The 21,492-nt window shown below is 40.5% G+C and overlaps 1 protein-coding gene across 7 annotated transcripts in view; it reads left to right on the plus strand.

Annotated features, from left to right (window-relative positions):
* LOC135103713 (N-acetylglucosamine-6-sulfatase-like) overlaps nt 1–21,492 on the plus strand; it is a 150,928-nt gene that overhangs the window by 115,919 nt on the left and 13,517 nt on the right. For all 7 annotated transcript variants that reach the window (XM_064010330.1, XM_064010333.1, XM_064010332.1 and 4 more), the window contains one exon: nt 1,191–1,278. In XM_064010330.1, coding sequence (XP_063866400.1) covers nt 1,191–1,278 — 88 coding nt within the window. The remainder of the gene's footprint in view (nt 1–1,190; nt 1,279–21,492) is intronic.

Genomic DNA, 21,492 nt, shown 5'->3' on the forward strand with positions numbered 1-21,492 from the left:
GTTCACAGTATCTGCTACGGTGCCACCTCACTGACGTCCCACAGCACACTGCCAAGACCAAACTCCTGCCAACCAAGTGTACAAATCACCACCCTATCTCCCAATAATGTCCCCCAATGTACACTGTTTCACCATGAAAGAATACAACAAATCCCAATAACATACCTGCAAATCAAATGGCAAATCCATCACTACTCTGCACCCTGTCTCTCTCTCGCTTTCCTCTCCCGCCAAAATCCCCACAACAACAAACCTTCAGGGCCTTAAGACTCGTTTTGGCGGGACTCGCTGACTAGTCTGTGAGCCTCTCGCAGGCGCTCCCACTTCAACTTCTTACACATATAACACAGGTAAAAATAAAATGGCACTTTTCCTACAAGAAATTTTCTTACATAATTAATGTGTTCCTTCCACCACAATAACATCAGAGTCCATTATCTGCACTATGTACTATAAGATGGCCAGTAATCTTCATGTGATATGGTAAGGCTCCAGTGTTTGTGAACATCCAAGTTGTACTGCATAGTTTATAAGTATCTGGATAAACTAGGACAAAAGGTTCATGACAATATGGAAATATGAAGTTTTGCATGAAAACACTGTATAAATGAACCTGCAATGACTTGTGCAGATAAACAGATGCACAAACTCATAGAAAAACAGAATGAGATATACGGCATTAAGAAATTACATGCTCATCACCATGATACTTTCCTGCCACTACACTCAACTCCACATCATTCAGTCAGACTTCATTCATTATTTTGCAGATCTAAATTTTTGGTCTGAGGTTGGGCACAGGCATGAGCTGTTGATGTCACAATATGTCGCTAGTCATTTCAGAAGGCAGAAATTGTTCTGTACTTTAATTGACTGAACCATAAAAATTAGTTCACATTGAAAATTCAGCTTCACTGCCCCATTACACGAGCTTTGAAGATTTTACATCTTTCGTTATCGTAGTTTAAGTAAACAGATCCATTCCAGAACATTTTCTTAGTTTTCTGTATTCCAGTAATATCTAACCTTTCCTTTTAAAAACTTTCTACCACCTCCTTTTCTTTTGCAATCTTTAGTAATTCATTCATATTTGCATACTGGATTTACCTTCATTTTACATTTTAGCAATTCAATATTTTAGTTATTTTCATACCATGTGATGCATGACAATAGACCTCTTTCTATGGCAGGTCTAGCATCCTGACAGGCCAATATGTCCACAATCACTATGCCATCAACAACTCCTTGAGTGGACAGTGCAACGGACAACGCTGGAGGGTAAGTCATAACCTAATCCTTCCCCTCCTCTATCTGTCCCTTTATTTTTTAAATTTTTTTCACTTTCCTCTTGTTGTTAAATCTGCCAGTACATTTGTCAGTCAAGTTGATCCATATTTGTTTTACACATAAATACCCATAATTATTAATCAATACTAAGCCCTCACTCACACAGCCATGCATTACAGCTTCTACAGCTTTGTGATCCAGGAACAAAAGAGTACTAAAGTTTCTCCTGTAATGAACTGAACATTGTCCCCAAGGATGCAGGTTTCTGAGCTGGTGTTTGGAGTGCTGCTACCACCCTGTTAGTCTGTCACTGAGCAAGGGTAACAAAAACAGGGATTCAATACTTGACTGATCTGAGCAAAAGAAAAAAAAATGTTATTTGATTATTGAACAGGGATTCATTTCACCATCCAAGTGGGAAATGGCCTTAATTTCTCTTTCTTCCCTCAACACAACCATGCCTTATGGTTGATATGATACAACTGAGTGGTGACAGGCTTGAGGCTTCTGCCAAATGCAAAACTCAGATATGCCAGGCATATGACCTGGGTCTCTTTTTTTCTCATGCAAATTTCTCTCTCTCTCTCTCTCTCTCTCTCTCTCTCTCTCTCTCTCTCTCTCTCTCTCTCTCTCTCTCTCTCTCTCTCTCTCTCTCTCTCTCTCTCTCTCTCTCTCTCTCTCTCTCTCTCTCTCTCTCTCTCTCTCTCTCTCTCTCTCTCTCTCATGCACATTTTTTCCTTTCTCCCTCTCTCCTTCTCAGGTTATACATGCCTTTATCCATATAATTCATTAAAATGGCTGGCTGAAACCATAAGACAGGTATGTTTGCCTATTCATGGACTTAATGTAATGGAGTGAGGTTTCTACACCATACAGCACAACCCTCCCATCTCTATTCCTCTCAGAGGCAGACATGGAGGAGAGAGGGAAAAGGAAAGGGAGGGAGGAAGAGGAATGGTGATATTGGTAAAAGAGGATATGGTTGTTGAGGAAGTGGAATATAGTGATGGAATGGCAGAAACTTTGAGTGTTGTGATTAAGATCAAAGAAAGTGAAAAAAGGAAAGTTATTGTGGCGTACATACCACCAAAAACTAATGCATGGGAGACCAACAGATATAAGAATATGCAATTAGAAACAAGAAATAGCATAGAAGAAATGATAAGGAAAAAGTGACAAAGTGCTCTTAGTAGGTAACTTCAACACTCAAAGGAGATGGAAGTGAAAGAAAATGTTGGGTCATGGAGTGAAAAACTTATGCAAACAATGATGATGAATACTATGACAGTGGATGAATGAACCTACAAGATGCAGAGGAGGAGAAGAGACATTACAGTTGGACTTAGTTTTTAGGAAAACCACAGAAAGTAGATCAAGTATATATTGTCTGAGTCCACTGGGAAGAAGTGATCATGTGACAATAGAAATAGTACTACAGGAGAAAACAGTGTTGCACAGGAATGAACAATTTAGAAATGGGAGACAAACTTTGCAGAGCTTAAAAAATTTTTGTGGAAAAATTAACTTGAAAGCTATTTGAAGATAAAGTAGTGCAAGAAAAATATGGGATATTTCTGAGCAAGAACATAGAGGGGGTACAACAGTTTGTACCAAGTTATAAAATGAAAACTGAGAAACATGAATATATAATGCCAGGTGTGTAGAAACAAAAAAAAGAAAAAAGACAGGGCATGGAGGAAAATGATGAGAAAACTAAACAGAAATACTAGGGAAGAATACAGTAAGGCAAGGAATGAATATGGTATAACAAGAAGAGAAGAAGAAATTTTGAAAGTGACATAGTAAGAAAATGCACGGAAGAGCCCAAACTTTTCTGCAGATAGGTAAATGGTAAATGAAAGGTAAGGATGACATAAACAAGTTAAAAAGAGAAGGAAGAATTTATGAAATTACTGAGGAGATGAGCAAATTAATGAATAAGAGTTTTCAGTTAGTGTGTACAAAGGAAACTGATTTTGTGGCACCGAAAGTGGTATTACAGAATGAGGGAATACAGGAGATACAAGTAAAGAGACAAGAAATCAAGAAACTACTGGAAGTGCTGGATGTTAGAAATGCTATGGTACCCAATCAACTAAATGGATGGATATTAAAAGAATGCAGAGAACAAATTAAGTAACCCATATTGGAAATAACAGATCATTGAAAGAAGGAAAAGTACCAAGGGAATGGAAAAGAGCTAACATATTCCCAATATACAAAGGGGGAAATTAAATGGAACCATTCAATTACAGACCTGTGTCACTAACGAGTATTGTAAGCAAGCTTTGAAATAATAATTAAAGATAGATGTGTGCAATATTTATAAGACGAAAAGATGATTACGGAAAAGCAACTTGGATTCAGGAAAGGATGATCCTGTGTAACAAATCTACTGGCTTTTATATGAGAGTAATATATAGAGTGCAAGAGAGTGACTGATAGATTGATATGGTATACCTTGATCTCAAAAAAGCACTTGATAAAGCTCTCCACAAAAGTCTTATGCAAAAGCTAGAAAATGAAGGAGGAATAAAGGGAGCAACATTGAGATGGATGGATGATTATTATTATAAGGTAGAGAAATGAGAGTAGTAATCAGAGATACTAATTCAAGTTAGTGCAAAGTGACAAGTAGTGTACTGTAAGGATCTGTGTTGGCACCTATTATGTTTCAAATATATGTAAGTGATATGACAGAGGATCTAAGTAATTATTATATAAACCTTTTTGCTGATGATGCAAAAATAATGAAAATAATAAAGGATGAAAATGACTGCAAGGAGTTACAAAAGATATTGACAAAATACTTACATGGAGCCAAAGATGGAAACTAGAATTTAATGCCACAAAATGTCACATGTTGGAAGTAGAAAAAAGTAGAAAGAGACCTTCGTGGGATTACAAAATGGGAGGAGAAATAATAACGAAAAGTAATGAAGAAAAAGATTTGGGAGTAATGATCCAGGATACACTATCACCTGAAAGGCACATAAACAGAATATTCAGCTCTACATACAGCTTGTTAACAAACATTAGGATGGCATTTAACTATCTAGATAAAGAAATTATGAAAAAAAATTATAACAAGCATGTTACAACCTAAATTGGAATATGCAGCAGTAGTTTGAGCTCCACAAAGAAAAAAAGATATACAGAAAGTAGAAAGAATACAGAAGATAGTGACAAAGATGGTACCAGAATTGAAGGACTTAAGCTATGAAGAAAGACTTGAAGAGATGGGATTACCAACTTTACAAGAGAGATGAGAAAGAGGAGACCTGATAACACTGTACAAATCAGTAAACAATATAGAAAGTATAGATAAATTGGATGGAGGAGGAAGGGAGATGGATGAGTGAGGATGGGAGTAAAATAAAGAAGAGTGGATGTTTTGAGCAACATCAAGAAATACAGCTTCCCCATATTAAATTATTGAAATCTGGTATGATTTGAAGGAAGGACTGGTTTTGGCAAACAGTGTACACACGTTTAAAGAGAAACTGAATAAATATGGTCATGGAGACGTGAAAGAAATGAGCTTAGACTCATGTTTCATACAGTACAACTAGGTAAATAAACACAGTCAAGTCTACAACAACACCGGATGTATTCACTCCCAGCAGAGCATTGATTTTATGGGGAATCCACAACATTACCTGAACCTGGAAAAGGACAACATCACCAGGAATGCCTAGAGATGTGGTTTGTAGGGTTTGAGTTTGCGAGTGTGGTCCTATAGATGAAGAAACAGTGTTGTAGTTTTCACAGGGCTCCAGATGACTGAGCCCAAGTTTCAAAACAAAGATGGATTTGATGAAAATTACCAATATGAAAGTGAGATAGGGTTTCAGAAAATGAGACTAAGGAAAGAGGAAAGCAATGCAGAACAGCAGAAAAAGGAGATGGAAGCAGTACTGTGAGTGGTGAAATCTCTCCAGGACAAACTGAAGAAGAACCTTGGAAAAAATAGTGAAATATTCAAACTGATCTGGAGGAAATGAGAGTGAGAGAATGGTATATTATAAAGAAAAATGAGAATTACAAAACAACATAGAGAAAGTGATGAAAGAAAATAAAGGTTTGAAAGCAGAACTAGTGAAGGGTGAGAAGAGGGTGAGAGAGGGAGTCATGAATGAAATGAAAGGCTGGAAAATAAAAAAAATGATCAAGCAAATGTTGACTTTAAGGAAATAATTGAAAAGCAACTGAAAGAAAAAAATGAAGATGTAGAAAAGGAAGTGGTGAAGGCTCTGAAAAACAGTGAAGATCTGGTAAGAGATGCAGCAGGTAAGAAGAAAAGTGTTATTGTTTATGGAATAAAGGAGAAAAATATAACATGAAAACTGAAAAGAGAGAAAGAGGAAACAAAAATAGCGAAGGATTTGTTAAAGAAATTAAATGATGAAATGACACTAAATTTGGAGAAGAAATGGGAGTTGTTTGACTAGGACATTTATCTGAAACGCAAAACAAGATCCATAAAAATAAGACTAAAAATCACAAGCAGCAGAAGAAATACTAGAAAGAAGATCCAAATGAAGAGAAGTAGAAGATTGCAAAAATATGTACATTAAGAAAAACAGAAATTAAGAAGAACAGAAAAAAAATGAAAGAAATGTATGAAGAAGCTAAAGAGAAAAATTAATCAAGAATAGAAGAAGAAAAGATTAAATTTTTTTGGAGAGTTTTGGAAGACAGTGAAGAAATGTTACATAAAGAAAAAGAATAAATGAAAATGAAATAGAGAAAAATAGTAAAAATGAAGGACTGAATGTGATATATACCAGCATAGACAGACAGTTACACAGAACACTGGAATTACAAGACTATTTAAAAGAAAAGAATTCGAGGGTGGTGTGTTTAACAGAAACAAAGCTGAAAGAAGAAAATCAGATTGTCATTAACAATAACTACAATATGTGGAGAAGAGACAGGATTGATAAAGGAGAGGGAGATGTAATGATAATGACAAGAAATTAGGTGAAGACAAAAATAGTTAAATATGTGGAAGAAAAAGCAAAAATAGTGAGTGTTAACTTAGAGGATAATATTGGAGAAATACTGGCGGTATTAACAACCTATGTACTAACCAAAACAAATTCTTTGAGCAGGGAAGACTATGAGAAAATAATAGAGGATACTATTGGTTGGTAACTTCAGTTGCAAAGAAATAAATTAGGAAATGTTTGAGGCAGGAGGAAATGAGACTGCATAGGAAGAAAGATTTCTGAAGCTGACTATGGAAAAGACAATGATGCAGTGGATGACTGAAAATACAAGATATAGGGGAGATGACAAACCAACAATATTAATGAGAGGAATCAGCCTAACTAAAGAATTGAGATATGTGTGCCCCGTGGGAAAAACTGACCATGTAACGATAGAAATAGAGACTGGTAATGATGTCAGTGAGGAGGCTGAATCATACAAAGAAAACAGGAAAAACTATGGGAAAGTGCATATAGATGATCTTAAAAGATTCCATGAAGAAATGGACTGGGGAAAGCTGATGTGATGTGATATGATTGTGTAAGATAAGTATGACATTTTTGTGGAACAATATGAGATAGGAATGAATAAATATGTCCCACTATACAAACCTAAAGAGAAAGGAAAACAGTTGTGGTTTAACGCAAGATGTGCAAGAGCAAAGAAAAAAAGAGACAGCATGGATAAAAATCAAAATAAATTGAAACCAAAAAAATAAATAAGACTTTAAGATAGCAAGAAATGAATATGTGAAAATAAGGGGAGAGGAAGAGAAAGGATATGAAAAAGTTGAAAAGTGCAAGGACAAACCAAAATTGCTCTACAGATTCATAAATGGAAAAATGAAACTAAAAGAAAAACTAGAAAGGTCGAAGGATGGAAATAAAATATATGAAGACCTGAAAGACATGATTGAATTGCTAAACAAAAAGTTTCAGCAAGTTTTTACTGAAGAATCAGAATCTAAAGAACCATAAGATGAGAAGATGAAAAAAGCAAATGTGGGAAATTAAGGTAATCAAAGAAGAAGCTTATAAAACAATGGAACTGGAAGAGAGAAAAGTAGCAGGACCAGATGGAGCATCAGGTTTAATTTTCAAAGAGTGCAGGAAACCGTTAATTGAACCAGTATGTGACATAATAAGGTGCTCATTATCAACTGGAAACATGCATAAGGAATGGAAGAGACCAGGTGTAGTGCCAATTTATTAAAGGGAAAAAAAAAGAAGAACTACTAAATTTTAGACCATTATCAGTGACCAGCATAGTATGTAAGATCTGTGAAAATTGAAGAAGAGGGGATAGTTGTCTGGAAAGTTGTGTAGAGATGATGAGTTTTTGAAGCATTGAACAATACCAAGTTTGCTTTGCTCCAATCAGAAATTTTAGAAAGATCAGAAGTCAGGTGTTTTGTAGCTTCCCTGTGTGAAATGTTTACTTCCTAAAGGGTTGGACGTCTATGAAAAGACATGGAAAAGTACAGGGTGGTAACATAAGCATAGGAGTGGTTTAGAAGGTCATTGTTGAATAATAAGAAGAGAGTGGGTGACAGGACAGAACCCTGAGGAACTCCACTGTTAAAAGATTTAGGAGAACAGTGACTGTCTACCACAGCAGCAACAGAACGGTCAGAAAGGAAACTTGAGATGAAGTTACAAAGAAAAGGATAGAAGCTGTAGGAGGGTAGTTTGGAAATCAAAGCTTTGTGCCAGACTCTATCAAAAGCTTTTGATATATCCAAGGCAACAGCAAAAGTTTCACCAAAATCTCTAAAAGAGGATGACCAAGACTCAGTAAGGAAAGCCAGAAGATCACCAGTAAAGCGGCTTTGATGGAACCCATACTGGCGATCAGATAGAAGGTTGTGAAGTGATAGATATTTAAGAATCTTCCTGTTGAGGATAGATTAAAAAACTTTAGATAGACAGGAAATTAAAGCAATAGGACAGTAGTTTGAGGGATTAGAATGGTCACCCCTTTTAGGAACAGGCTGAATGTAGGCAAACTTCCAGCAAGAAGGAAAGGTAGATGTTGACAGACAGAGCTGAAAGAGTTTGACTAGGCAAGGTGCAAGCACAGAGGCACAGTTTTGGAGAACAATAGGAGGGACCCCATCAGGTCCATAAGCCTTCCGAGGGTTTAAGCCAGCGAGGTCATGGAAAATCATCATTGTGAAGAATTTTAATAGGTGGCATAAAATAGTCAGAGGGTGGAGGAGAGGGAGGAACAAGCCCAGAATTGTCCAAGGTAGAGTTTTTAGCAAAGGTCTGAATGAAGAGTTCAGCTTTAGAAATAGATGTGATAGCAGTGGTACCATCTGGTTGAAGTAAAGGAGGTAAAGAAGAAGCAAAGATATTGGAGATATTTTTGGCTAGATGCCAGAAGTCACGATGGGAGTTAGATCTTGAAAGATTTTGACACTTTGTTAATGAAGGAGTTTTTGGCTAGTTGGAGAAAAGACTTGGCATGGTTCTGGGCAAAAATATAAATTGCATGAGATTCTGGTGATGACTTAAGTACCTTTTGTGGGCCATCTCTCTATCATGTATAGCATGAGAACAGGCTGTGTTAAACCAAGGTTTGGAAGGTTTAGGTCAAGAAAAAGAGTGAGGAATGTATGCCTCCATGCAAGACAGTATCACCTCTGTAATGCTCTCAGCACACAAAGATTGGTCTCTGACATGGAAGCAGTAGTCATGCCAAGGAAAATCGGCAAAATACCTCCTCAGGTCCCTCAGGTCATAATGTGTTTCAAAATGAGCAGGATATAAGAAAAGTAAAACAGGAAGCTGTGATGGTGAAGAAAGTAAGTGATATAGAAAAAAGATCTTGACTTAGAAGAAAAAATGAAATAAGCTAGTGAATTTGTGTCATCATGTAAAGATGACATAAGTCAAACCTATGCTAAGATTCTAAAAGAAAAAGAAGAGATCAAGCAAACACAAACAGGAAAAATAGATATAAAGAAGGAAAAATGTTATAAGAAATAGCTCCTAGTTTATCAAGGACACAGTAGATATTAATAAATCCATTGTGTTCTTTGGCATAAAAGAAGAAGTAATTATAAATAGGATTGGAAGAGATAAACATGAGCTTGCAAAGGTATCTAAGATTTTAAATGCTATGATTGGAGGAGAAGAATTGGCAGTTGAGGAATTTTCATAGCATGGAAAGTATGATCCAAAAATAGGCTGACCATTCAAGGTTGTACTGCAAAACACCAACATGGTGGGAACAGTCTTGAGAAACGCTAGGAAGATAAAAGAAAGTGGGGAATAGAAAATATAAATATAAGCAGATGCTTGAATGGTAAAAATTAAAGAATTAGTAGCTAAAGCTAAGAAAAAATGCTGAAAGGTCACAGGAAGAAGGTCCTAGAATACAAGTAAAGAAAAGATACATTCATGGAATAGAAACCAGGTTCTAAAAAATGTATACAAAAATTAAAAGTTAAAGATAATGTACATAAATGTTGATGGTTTGGTATCTAAACTAAATGAACTTAAGGATAAAATAGACAAGGACAAATCACAGATAATGTCTTACTGAGGCTAAGCTAAAACTGTCATTATCAAATGCTGCATCAGACTTAAATAGTTATATCTCATAAATAAGGAGGAGTCATGATATTGGCCAGTAAGACTTAAGTCTTTAAGTTTTAAAAAATTGAAAATATTTAAAAAATTCTCGTTGTATTGTGTATCATTTGACCTTATTATAACTGTTTCTTTGCAAAATAAAAAAAAAATAAGGATGTTACAGCCCTTTCTCTTTTCACCTCTCCTGTGACGTCAAGCTCTTCTGCTGCCCTGCATGTGGGCATCATATATTGCTTTATTATTACTGATAAATGGTGAAATATTCTGTTTACATGGTATACTATACCGAGGCTATACATAGCACACACCCACCCAGCTGACTGCCCCATGCTTGCTGCCACCCCCTATCTCACCTTGCTGTGACTCACCTTGTTTGCAGTGTCACCACTGCTACCATCACCACCACCATCATCACCTCAACTCCACCACTTCTTTATGTTTCTGCCTCAACGTTTACCTTAGGATTGGCTTCAATTCCACCACCTATTTCTCATAAGAAATTGTTTGATATGTTGGGAGATAACACCCCACAACCTGAGAAGAAATATTATCTCTTCTTCTCTGCTGCAGGCAATTGCAGCACAGCTGAAGTGTCCCAGAAGAGGCTGTAGGGGCACTGTCACAGTCACTCATACATCTCTCAACTTCAACACAGACATGACATTTGGCTGTAACAGCTGCAGTGCAATCCTGTGTGATACCTCTGCTCCTGAATGAGTCTCTGCATGGAAAATTGTCTAACAAATACTCTAAAGTAAAGCATCTTGGCTGCTTTCGAGTGACACTTGTGGCTCGGGTGATGACTTTAGAACACAATTTTGGTAGAGAAGCCAACTTTATGACATGCCTGTTTGGGACTGACCCAGACATCTTCCAGTCCATGGAAATAGGTGACAAGAAATCTGAGTGAGTTGCTGACAGAACGAAGAGGAAGGTGAAGAAGCAGCTTCAGTTCAGTGGTGATTATGAGCCAGGAGGACATTAGGAATGCCTGGCAATAATGGAGGAGGTAGCACCTCCTGATATCCACGCCTTTGAGTGTATAATACCTTGCAAAGAAAAGGCGACCAGGTGCCACCTAATTACTCTAAAATGTCATGTGAATACTCTATATTACTCCATGTGGTGTCAATGAATGATATAACATGCATGATAGACATTGTTTTGCAAAAAAAAACAAAAATAGAAAGCAACAATAGTTGTCTGCCTTTGCAAATATCTTGGTTCTTTTTTTTTTTTTTTCGTTAACCATTGCATGAATTATAGTGAAATTTTTTGCATATGAAAGAGTGATAAAATTGCTATTTTTTTTGTTGGAAGTAGATTTTGGTCATATATCATAATTAGCAATACTTTCTAGTATGAACAAATATTTTGAAAATTTAGTAAAAAGAATTTTTTAAAAAAGTCAAAGAACCCTTTCCAACAAAATATTTATAATCGAATGTAGTTTTCTTGCAATTCTTTTTATTAACTGCCTAAAAAATAATGAAGAAATATCAAAATTTCCATTTTTCAAAAAATAAAAAAAATAAAAAAACACCATTGATGCAGTTGTTTATGATGCAATGTACATGAAACTCAACATGTAACATCTCCTCACTATTATACACAATATACCAGAGATTTGTGAAAATCAGTTGATAAATAGCAATTTTAGTGTTTTGGCCAAACAATCCTCTTAAAAGTAAAAGAAGTTGAGCTTGACATAACAAATGAAGTTGAATTAATAGCTATTGAAATAGTAACACAAGAAGGAAAAATATTGGTAGCAACATTATATATGTCTCCAAGGGCAAGAGCTTGGGAGATGAAAGAGTACAATGAGTTAGAAGCTCTAACTGAGGAAACCATAAGAGCTATGCTTCAAAATATGGAAGATAAATCCTAAAGACTAATATTATCTAGAGATTTCAACTGTGATATAGACTGGACTGAGTGTGAAGTAAAAAATTCAGAATATTTTTAGTACATTTGCTATTATATCATATACCACTATGAAGTCCCATCTCAGTACCACATGATCATTTTTCCTTAATGGTGGGAGGTACACAATATTTTCTATTTCATTATCTTTTCTTGTGAAGAGTAATTCTAGTAGCGATTATCCCTCATTGTTGTACATTGCATAATATGCTGTGTTAGTAAGTGATCTTGTACATGTTCTAGTAATCTGTTATTCAACTGGTATTCTGAATTTTTTACTCCACACTTATTCATCTATATCACAGTTGAAATCTCCAGATAATAATTATAAAAAGTGAGATTATAAAGTACTAAGAAAATAGTTTGATTCAATAAAGTGGGAAGAACAACTGGATATAAAAGGTAAAATTTCACAGATTTGTGAAATTTACAATGAGGGAGTCAGAAGATACATACCTTATAAAAAGACAAAGACAATAATGATACTAGTGATAATGATATTGATATTTTAAATAAAAGAAAATCAATAAATCCAGTTTTTTATTCCTATCTTTATCTTAGAAAACTTAGAAAAATCATAGAAAAAATTCAAATTCAATGTTTATCCTGTCTCTTCACTAATCAAAAGAACTGTTTTAAGTAAAACAACTACATTTGATTTTGAAAGTTTAAAACTTCAACATGCTCATGTTCCAAAGACTAAAATTATTGATTATCACTAGTTTGGAAACAAAAGTATCAGTGATACCGATAAATCAATAACGCTACTGAGCTTCTCGGAAGTAGCAATATTTTTACATTATGTAATGAGGACTTGTGTTAGCCTTCGGTAGCCTTGTCTCAAGCGTATAACTTGTTTCCTTGAATCTTTTCCCAATAGACGATAAAGAAAAATGTGGCAACTAGCAAAGCTGTGACGTCTTCACCCCAGCTCAAGGCCGCTATATAAGCCGGTCCCCCGCCCAGAGGAACCTCATATCGGATCAAGGGAAGTGATGACGGACGAAGGTTTGACTGCGGTAATGGGAGGAGGTGGTCCTCGGCTAACACAAGTCCTCATTGCATAATGTAAAAATATTGCTACTTCCGAGAAGGTCAGTAGCGTTATTTTTCATTATTTCAATCAGACTTGTGTTAGCCTTCGGTAGCCTTGGGATTTCAGACCCTGCCTTCGTCCAAGGTAGAAGAACATTGGGAGGTGGAGCAGTCAATGAGGGAAAAGGTGAAAGGTAAAACCAGGAGAACACATGGCTAGATAAATACATTGTTAGGAGGTTATATGTTTAATGAGAAACACAGGAAAACTTGAGGTCGAATTCTGACCAAACCTTTACAAACAATTAGGTGCAATAAGAACATGTAACCTTTATACAGCGTAGGTAAAAGAAAATATTTTTGGGAAACCCTAGGCTGGTAACTGTACATGAGGTAGAATGCTGTGGGGACCTTTGGTCCGTACCTCTTCCCCCCCCCTTTTTTGTTTCAAGAGGAGGTGGTGCTTCGTCCAGTGACGAAACTCGTGGTTGTTGGTCGGCAGGAGATAAGGTACTTCCGGACAAAAACAGATGCTTTGTGCCAGAAACCATTCTTCAGAATGGAACACGGAGTTGAGTTCCTGAAGGCGGCAATGGAGTGACCGACTTTCTGGATATCGTGGCCAGCAGGATGTATGGCTTGGGTGTCTCCGATCTTAATGGCTTGCGCCAGCCAGTAGAATAAGCGGCCGGCTTTGAGAGGTTTAGAGGACTTGGGATGAATGAAGACGAAATCCTCATGAGGAAGTGTTTGAGTGGCTGCTAGGTACTTTCTGAGAGCTGTGACTGGACACAAGGGATGTGCGTTGCCTATCGCCGGAAAGGTGATATCCGGTGGTGTGGGATTTTGAGGGTTTTGATTTTTGAAAAGAAAACTTGGGTGTGTCGGGAGCACTGCTTTGGTGTCGGTGAGGGAAAGGCCCGTCCTGACTGAGGCGGAAAGCTAGCTGGCTCTGTTGCCGGAAGCGAGAGCGGTAAGGAAGAGCGTCTTGAGGAAGAGGTTTACCGGAGAGGCCAACTCTATTTCAAAGTCCGGAGAGGAGAAGGTGTCTAGGATCCGGTCTATGGACCATTGTGGAATTTTTTGCTTAAGTGGAGGGTTGTGTAGGAACTAGCTGCGTGCCAGTAGCGAGAAGGTGTCTGTAGAAAGGTTGATGTCGAAGGCATGAAGCATAGGGAGAGTTAGTTGGGACCGGTAGTTGAGTATGGTCCGAGGGTCTAAGCGGCGGACGTCCTCACAGTGTATGAGAAACTCCATGAGAGTTTGGGAAGAAATGGTGGTCAGCGTCGGGGGAAGCCAGCGTTTGAAGGCGTTCCAGACTGACTGCGCCTGCCAAGCGGTTGAGGTGCGATGGGCTGTGATCAGGCGGGAGGTGACTGTGGCACCCCATTTAGCTGAAAAAATTTCCTTCAAAAATGGAATGCGATCCAGTTCTCGGAGGCGCGAAGTCCATTTTTCGTTGGGTCCAACAGGTTCAGAGTCCAGAGGTCGAGGGACCTGTTGAGGACGTATGGGAACCAGGGTTCCGCTGGGTACCACGGTAGAACTATCAGGCCGTGGTGTCTGTAGGTTTGAAGTTTGGACACGACTAGAGGAATGAGCTACTTCGGGGGGAATATGTAGATCTGGGACCACTGTTTCCAGTCCCAGGCTAGAGCACTGTGGCCCCATGTTTGGGGGTGAGGGTGGGGGGATATGAAAAGAGGTAGCTTCGAGTTCTCGCTCGTGGCCATGAGGTCGATCTCAAGGGGACCTCTGAGAAGTTGGAGCTGATGGAAGGTCTTCTGTGGAAGTTCCCATTCGAGGAGTGGATGGGAAGTACGGCTGAGGGCGTCGGCCTTGGCATTGAGGAGGGTGGAAATGCGGAAGGCCTTGATCTTCAGAGAGCGAAGCTGGAGAAGGTGGACCAAGTGGGTCACCTCCTTGAGGAGGTTGGGTGATTTGCAGGATAACTTGTTGATTGCACATTGGGCTGGTGCGTTGTCTATAAAGAGATGTATCCATTGATGGGATAGGTCGAGGTGAAGGAGACAGTGGTGCACCGCTCTGACTTCGAGGAGATAGATGTGTAAGTGTTCCTCGAGGGGAGTCCAAGACCCAGAGACAGCGGTCGAGAGGGAGGCGTCTGTCCATAGGAGGACAGGATCTTGAGTGGAATAAAAGGGCCCGGTATTTTGAAGGAGAGGTTGCGTGAGCCAGGGTAGTAGGGCCCGGCGGAGACGTGTGGGTATGGGAACTTTCCTGTCCCTGTTGGCGGGAGTGCTTAGGAGTTGAGGTTTGAGTAGAGGTTGTAGGAGGTGACGGGAGCGAGGCAGAATTTGTGTCACAAAGTTGAGTGCTCCGAGGAGACGTTCCCATTCTCTGCGGGATGTGGTAGGAGCCACGGAAAACCTGTGGAGGAGGTCCCGAAGTTCTTCTTGCTTTGAGATGGGTATACCCCAAAGGCCCTGGTCGGTGATCCATCGGACACCAAGCCAATTTGCGTCCTGTGTTGGGACTGGTTGTGATTTCTTGTGGTTGATAAGGAAGCCAAGGTGGGATAAGACGGAAGCGGTAGTCATGTAGGCATGAGATGCAAGATCTGGAGATTTTCCCCACATTATCCAGTCGTCTATGTAAGCAAGGACGGGAATGCCTTGTTGATGTAGAAGAGAGAGTGGGTAACGCAGAATGCGAGTGAAGATGTACGGAGCCACGTTGAGCCCGAAAGGTAGGGCGCGGAAGAAGAAGAGCTTGCCGTCGTGTGTGAAGGCTAGGTATTTGTGCAATGTGGCTTTGATAGGAACGTGGAAGTAGACGTCGGATAGGTCGATGGACGTCATCCAAGCGGGAGCTGATAGCATGTCTGCCAGAACAGAGTGGTTCGACATATGGAAGCGGGGGCAGTGTATGTGCTTGTTGAGCTGCGTGAGATTTATGATGAAACGGAGACCCCCGGTCCGCTTGGGAACCAAGAAGACGTGAGATAGGAAGCAAGGTTGTGGAGAGACTTGGTATATTGCCTGTTTTGAGAGGAGATCCGTGATCGCAAGAGACAGGTCGGGATTTGGAGTGGAATCGAGGTGGGTGGGGGTGCAAAGCTGTGGAGCTTGCGACTGCCAGGTCCAATGGAAACCCTTTTTGATGGTGTTGAAGATGCTTCTGGGAGCCGACCACCATTGATCCACAAAGATTGTGAGGCAACCGCCGGGAGCGTCACTTACCAGCTCTGCCGTGCTGCGGAAGCTTGGGGTTGGTCTTGGTTCTGCGGTCCGCATTAGTTCTGCCGGGGTTCGGTCGGGGTTGATACGGTCCCGCAGAGTGTTGTTTAGAAGCTCCTTGAGAGGTGTGCTGTTGGGACCCTCTGGAGCCTTGTGTTCCCGTACCTCTGAAGCCTTGCCATTGTCTGGTGGGGTTGTGAAACCACGTGGGAGCGCGGCTGTAGCTGAGGATGGTAGGGTCCGCGAGGGTATGGGGGGCGAAAGGACCCCTGAGGTTGTGGGGACTTGTCAGCTGAACGAGAGGCTGAGGGTGTTCGATCTTTCCGGTACACAGAGCCGGAGGTCGCAGAGGAAGTTCTAGAGGAGGGAACCACCTTCAGAACGTGGTCCCGGATAGCAGCATCAAAGGAGCCTTTGCATGCAAGAGGGAGGATCGCTGGCCCAACAATATCATTGTTGTAGACAAGAAGGTCGCTGAGATGGGGTGCACGCTGGTAAGAAAGCGAGTCCATACAGAGCAGAAGGATGACGGCTCCGAGTTTCTCTGCGACGGGAATGGCCATCATAGCAAACAACTTGTAGCCATATGCTGACCACCGGAGGTTGTGGGTCAGCCAGTCGGAGTGGGAAGGAAGCTTGGTATGTATGGTGTTCCTTTCGGATTTGAGCGATTCGTGAGACGTGGCAATGAAACTGTAAGTGCTAATCAGGAACAAAAGTTCCTCCTTCAGAGAATGAAACAGAGCGAGCATATGGTGCTGGGGGAGCGTGAGATAGGCGTAAGCTGTTGGAAGATCCGTAATGTGATTGAAGCTTGCTGCTGTGGGAAGGTTTAGAAAGGTAACAACGGAGTCAGCAGCATCCGCTGCAGTGATGGTGAGGAACCGTTGCACCTTGGGTGTGAGTGGCGGTCTTTGGAAGTTGCGAGACGCTTCAGGATGTCCGCGGAGGGAACACCTTTGACCAGTTTGAGAAGGTCTTTTTGGGCCGTTCGTGCTAGGCGGTGTTTGTTAAGAGCCTTGAGGAGGTCCCCGTGGAGGGAGGACTGCTTATGGAGGTGGATGGTGGGCGGGTGCATGGTCGCTGAAAATCCGAGCTTGTCCATTAGGGAGGTGTTGAACATGGTAAGGCTGGCCTGGAGGTCTCCCGAGGATTGGGATGAGGCTGGATGGGAGGACGGATTATCGTAGCAGTCCGCTAGGAATGGAGCTGCATACTGTAGGAGGTTTTTGTAAACTACTCTGAAGCTTAGGGGATCACTCTCGACGATCTCGAACTTGCCATAGGATTTGTACTTGTAATAAAAGGTGACTTGGTTAGTCGCAGCCTCGAAAATGGCAGAGGCTCCATCAGGGGGATAGAAAACCTTGGTAAGTTGATCCTCCGGAGAGGAGGTGGGGCTGTTGAAGTCCTCCGTGGCGGCTGTTTTCACTTGGGCTGCAACCGTACCCTCAGGAGGAAGGACAGGAGTGACGGAAGTGGATCGGTCCAGAGTGTAATTGGGAGAGAAATGACCGTCCTCTGAAATGGCGACTGCTTCTACTGCGGGGTTTTCCTCCGCTTCAGGAAAATAAGGGGGGGCTCTGTGCCCTGGAGGAGGGTAGGGTGGTGACCGCCGGTGTCATTGCTTCCAAGATTTCCTTTCCGGGGGTGAAGAGGACCTTCTGCGCTTCTCCGAGGGCTTGTGTCTGGAAGACTTGGTTTGCTGGGGCGAGGAGACGCGAGAAGAAGTAGAGGAGGAGGAAGTGGCGTTCGTCCTCTTTTGTTTCTTACCCTTCTTGGAGGACTGTAACTCAGCCTCGCCAGAGGAGGAGGAAGAACTCGTCCTAGAGCGTTTCTTACTCTTCTTCTTAGAGGACCGCAGCTCAGCTTCATCAGAGGAGGAGAAGATAGCTGAGACGTCAGTTTTGGAGCACTGTGGTTTTGGGGGAGGGGAACGTGTTTGTCTGCGCCCCCGTGAGGGAGTTCGGGAAACGCTCCGCGTTCGTGACTGGAGTCGAGGGAGGAGTGTGCCAAACTCGTCCCGCAGAGCTTGAGTCTGGAAGAGGTCTAGCACAGCATCCTCCTGGATATGTGATTTTATGCGGTGTCTTCGTACCAGTTTTAGGACAGCACACAGTTCCTCTCCTTTGGAGTTGTCCTTGCGAAAGATGTCCGCCCTGGAAGAGCAGTGCGGGCAGGCGGCAGGGTTCCATTTGACACCTCCCGGAACACCTTTGTGCGGGACGGTGACGCAAGGGGCGTGCTTTACGCAAGGATGTTGGTAAGGCATGTTTTTGCAGTCTGGACAATCGAGCCTGAAAGTAGGGGGAGGCAATGAGTAGTCTACATTGGGCAGAAGAGTAAAAATGTCAATTGCAACTGGAAAGTCAACTTTTGAAAAAAAAAAAAATGCCGCAACTGCCGCATATTCGCAAGGGAGACGGAAGATAGAGACTGTCGCTTCATGTCGCAACTGTCGCTTCTGGCGCAACTGTCGCTTCTGTCGCAACTGTCGCTTCTGGCGCAACTGTCGCTTCTGTCGCAACTGTCGCTTCTGGTGCAACTGTCGCTTCTGTCGCAACTGTCGCTTCTGGCGCAACTGTCGCTTCTGTCGCAACTGTCGCTTCTGGCGCAACTGTTGCTTCTGTGGCAACTGTCGCTTCTGGCGCAACTGTTGCTTCTGTGGCAACTGTCGCTTCTGGCGCAACTGTCGCTTCTGTCGCAACTGTCGCTTCTGGCGCAACTGTCGCTTCTGGCGCAACTGTCGCTTCTGGTGCAACTGTCGCTTCTGGCGCAACTGTCGCTTCTGGTGCAACTGTTGCTTCTGGCGCAACTGTCGCTTCTGGCGCAACTGTCGCTTCTGGCGCAACTGTCGCTTCTGGCGCAACTGTCGCTTCTGGTGCTTTTGTCGCTACTGTCACGATTGTCGCTTCTGTCACAACTGTCGCTTCTGTCGCACATGTCGCACCTGGCGAACATGGCGGAATACAAGTAGCAGTCACAACTGTTGCATCTGCACAGTTGTCACAACTAAGATGAACATGCGGCAAGAAGAAGCGGCAAAAAGAAGCGTCAAGAACTAACCAGGGTGGAGAAAACCTAGTAAATGGGCATAAAGATGAGAAGGGCTAACACTGCGCACAGGAGGAGTGGTCTGTACGAGAGCTTGAGACGATGTGAGGTTCCTCTGGGCGGGGGGCCGGCTTATATAGCGGCCGGGAGCTGGGGTGATGACGTCACAGCTTTGCTAGTTGCCATATTTTTCTTTATTGTCTATTGGGAAAAGATTCAAGGAAACAAGTTATACGCTTGAGACAAGGCTACCGAAGGCTAACACAAGTCTGATTGAAATAATGAAAAATAACACAGGAAAAATAATTATTGGATAACCAATAACACGATATCATTACTGTGATAATTTATTGCGATAACACCCACCTATGGACAAACCCCTTTCAACTATAGCCAGTTTCTCTGACAAGTGTAGTATGTTAAATCATGGAAAGATTAGTAAGGAAGAACTGGGTAGATCACGTAGAAGGTAACATATTATTATCAGATAAACAATTTGGTTTCAGTAAAGGGAGATCCTGTTTATCAAACTTGTTAAGCTATTACACCAAAATATCTGAAAAAAGTACAAGAGATGGATGGGTTGATAGTATTTACCTGGATTTTAAAAAAGCCTTTGACAAAGTTCTCATCAGAGGCTTATCTGGAAGTTAAAAATCTGTGGAGGTGTTCAAGGAAATTTATTTAAATAGAAAATTTTTTAAAGGAGAGGAAAACGAGAACAACATTGAGAGGTGAATACTTTACTTGGAAGGATGTAACCAGTGGAGTTCCACAAGGCTCTGTATTAGCACCAGTTATGTTCCTGATTTATGTAAATGATATGCCTGAGGTAATTGCAGAAGGGAGCTACATGAGCATGTTTACTGATTATGCCAAAATTCAAAGAACCATAAAAAATAAAAACTGCTGTAAAGAGCTGCAAGACAACTGCTGCTGTAGAGAGCTACAAGATTAGCTGAATGAATGGATTGATAAATGGCAGATGGAATTTGATGTTGATAAATGTCATGTTCTGAATTTTGGAAGAAGCAAGTCACTACCAGAATGGAAATATAAATAAGGAAATAAAAAAATTAAAAGGATCTGAGAAAGAAAGAGATTTAGGTGTGACAATAAATAATAAGCTAACTCCAGATAATCACATAAATGGTAAAGCAGGAAGTATGTATGTCATATTGGCAAATATGAGAATAGTGTTCACTTACATAGATGAAGAGATGATGAGGAAATTTATAACATCATTCATAAGACACACATTAAAATATACAGTGGTGATATGGAACCCATATTTAAAAAAAAACATATTTCCAAACTGGAGAAAGTTCAAAGGGAGGCATCAAGAATGGTACCATCCCTTAGAGGGTTAGGCAAAAGATGAATAAAGTTGCTTTAAAAAGAAAAAAAAAAAAAAAAAAAAAATATATATATATATATATATATATATATATATATATATATATATATATATATATATATATATATATAGCATGTGAGATACTGACAAGTGGCTAGAGATAGTATTGAGTGATGAAATAGGGATAAAAATATTTACTATTAGTCCTGTCTTGATCCCTCTTACTTTAAAGTAGCAAGATAACAGCTGATTATAGTTTGTTTGGTGGACTCAGAAGCTCTGCCTACTATGCTGCTGTGCATAGGTGGCATTATTTATTGGCACAATTTTAAGTCCCTTTTAAGGGTGAACTAAAATTCAATATTGAATTAATCCCCAAGTAGATGTTGAGCATTACATATAATTGAACAATATTTGTTTAATACATCACTGCATATTTCAGCGGATAAGACAACTTTTAGATAAGACAATCCCCAAATTTTAGTCTGAGTTTAATGGTTTTAGATGATATCGGTGGTATAAGATGACACCCAAACTATCAAACTATCTGTGGTGAAGTTTAAGTCAGTGAGCACCAGACAACTGAGACAGTAAAAAAAAAAAGAATAATAATAATAATAATAATAAGAATAATAATGTATTACCAGTAATAAGGTACCATCATCTTCAAGGGCAAAACTAAGCCTAAAATAAAATCCTAACCAGGTACATTTTCATAAAAAATGATGGACAGACAAAGATTGTGTAAAAATTGTGTGTGGTATGATCAGTTTTCCTAAACATAAAACAAACCCTTGCCTTGTGCCGCCTGCATGTGTTGGGCTGTCAGCCACAATCTTTTCCTATATATTGTGTTTCTTTTGATTAGATACACCAACTTTCTTGCATTTTTTTTTTTCTCAGTGTATGGGCTTCATCCCTATATAACATTGCAAGTTGGAGAGATTCATTTCCCCAGTTTGCTTTCCATTGTTGCTGAGCTTGGGGTTCCATGCCTTGAAGACCTTTATATAGCTCCTTCTTCAGCTTTGGGAAAAACTGG

This window comes from Scylla paramamosain, chromosome 9 (assembly GCF_035594125.1).
Source record: "Scylla paramamosain isolate STU-SP2022 chromosome 9, ASM3559412v1, whole genome shotgun sequence".
NCBI lineage: Eukaryota > Metazoa > Arthropoda > Malacostraca > Decapoda > Portunidae > Scylla > Scylla paramamosain.